This window comes from Haliaeetus leucocephalus, unplaced genomic scaffold (genome assembly GCF_000737465.1).
Source record: "Haliaeetus leucocephalus isolate CR32 unplaced genomic scaffold, Haliaeetus_leucocephalus-4.0 Scaffold92, whole genome shotgun sequence".
NCBI lineage: Eukaryota > Metazoa > Chordata > Aves > Accipitriformes > Accipitridae > Haliaeetus > Haliaeetus leucocephalus.
The window spans coordinates 17,270,537-17,271,980 of record NW_010972528.1 but is presented as its reverse complement, the minus strand read 5'-3'; the positions used below and the strand labels follow the sequence as shown (position 1 = coordinate 17,271,980).

General features: G+C 57.9%; 1 protein-coding gene across 1 annotated transcript in view; it reads left to right on the top strand.

Moving 5' to 3' along the window:
* The first annotated feature begins 994 nt into the window (after positions 1-994).
* MAF (v-maf avian musculoaponeurotic fibrosarcoma oncogene homolog) overlaps positions 995-1,444 on the top strand; it is a 9,047-nt gene continuing 8,597 nt past the window's right edge. The window contains exon 1 of the mRNA XM_010585167.1: positions 995-1,404. Within this exon, the coding sequence (XP_010583469.1) occupies positions 995-1,404 (410 nt within the window). The remainder of the gene's footprint in view (positions 1,405-1,444) is intronic.

Below are 1,444 nucleotides of genomic sequence, written 5' to 3'. Positions count from 1 at the left end.
GAAGAAGAGGAGGAGGAGGAGGAGGAGGAGCGGGCCCCGTCCCGCAGCCGCTTTCCGCCGGGGAGGGCGGCGGGCAGGAAGGGGTTAAGGCGCTCCCCAGCTGACAGTCAGCTGATGGGGCCCTGATTGACAGCTCCGAAAAGTTTCCTTGTTTCTATACTATTATGCTAATGAGGGCTGGGATGGCGGCCGCCCATTGGTCCGGCCGCCGAGTCAATTTCCCATTTGACGTCAGGAGCGCTATAAAACTCAGCAATGCTTTTAAACTCTCCTGCTGGATGAAACCTTTAAAATATTTTTCATCTTCTCGCTGTAGCTTTGGGGTCGAGGTGGTTTTTTTCCCTCTCTCTCTCTCTTTTTTTTTTTAAACTATTATTAGTAGTAGTCTTTTGGTTGCGATATCGCCTTTGATTTTTTTTTTAATTTTTTTTTTTTTTTAAATCTCCGCTCTCTTTTCCCTCCTCCCTTCCCCGATGAACCTCTCTCCTCGCTCTGCACTTTGCATGAGAAAGCCCAGAGGAAAGGCACCATGAAGTGTTAAAAAAAATAACAACCCAGCCCAACAACAACAACAAACCAACAACAAATTTCCTCGCACCGCCGCCAGCTCCCACTTCCAGCTGCAGTTCGCGAGCTGCGAAAGCGAGAGAGAGGAGAGAGAAGGGAGGGAGAGGGGAGGAAAGGAGGAAAAAAAAGAAAAAAACCCAACCAAAAAAACCGAGCAACCAACCCTTTATGCAAAAGGCGAATAGCGAGAGCCCCTCGCTCTGATGCATCAGCGGCAGCGGAGACTCTGCGAGGGCTAACGCGGAGCGGAGCGGAGCGGAGGCTGCGAGAGGCGCAGGCGGGGGAGAGCGGAGCGGAGCGCGGAGAGGAGCGGAGCGGAGCGGAGCGGAGCTCGCCCGAAATCAAGCTGGCTCACCCGGTGGCAACTCAGAGCAGCCCCCTCGCTCCCGGAGCGCACCCTTTCTGGAGGACTGTCAGCAGCAAAAGGATGGCATCGGAACTGGCGATGAGCGGCTCCGACCTGCCCACCAGTCCCCTGGCCATGGAATATGTTAATGACTTCGATCTGATGAAGTTTGAAGTGAAAAAGGAGCCGGTGGAGACCGACCGCATCATCAGCCAGTGCGGCCGCTTGATCGCCGGGGGATCGCTCTCTTCCACCCCGATGAGCACGCCCTGCAGCTCCGTGCCCCCGTCCCCCAGCTTCTCGGCGCCCAGCCCCGGCTCCGGCACCGACCAGAAGACCCACCTGGAAGACTACTACTGGATGACGGGCTACCCGCAGCAGCTCAACCCGGAGGCGCTGGGCTTCAGCCCCGAGGACGCGGTGGAGGCGCTCATCAACAGCAGCCACCACCCGCTGCCCGGCGCCTTCGATGGCTATGCTAGAGGGCAGCAGCTGGCCGCGGCCGCCGGCGCCGCCGCCGGCTCCGTGCCG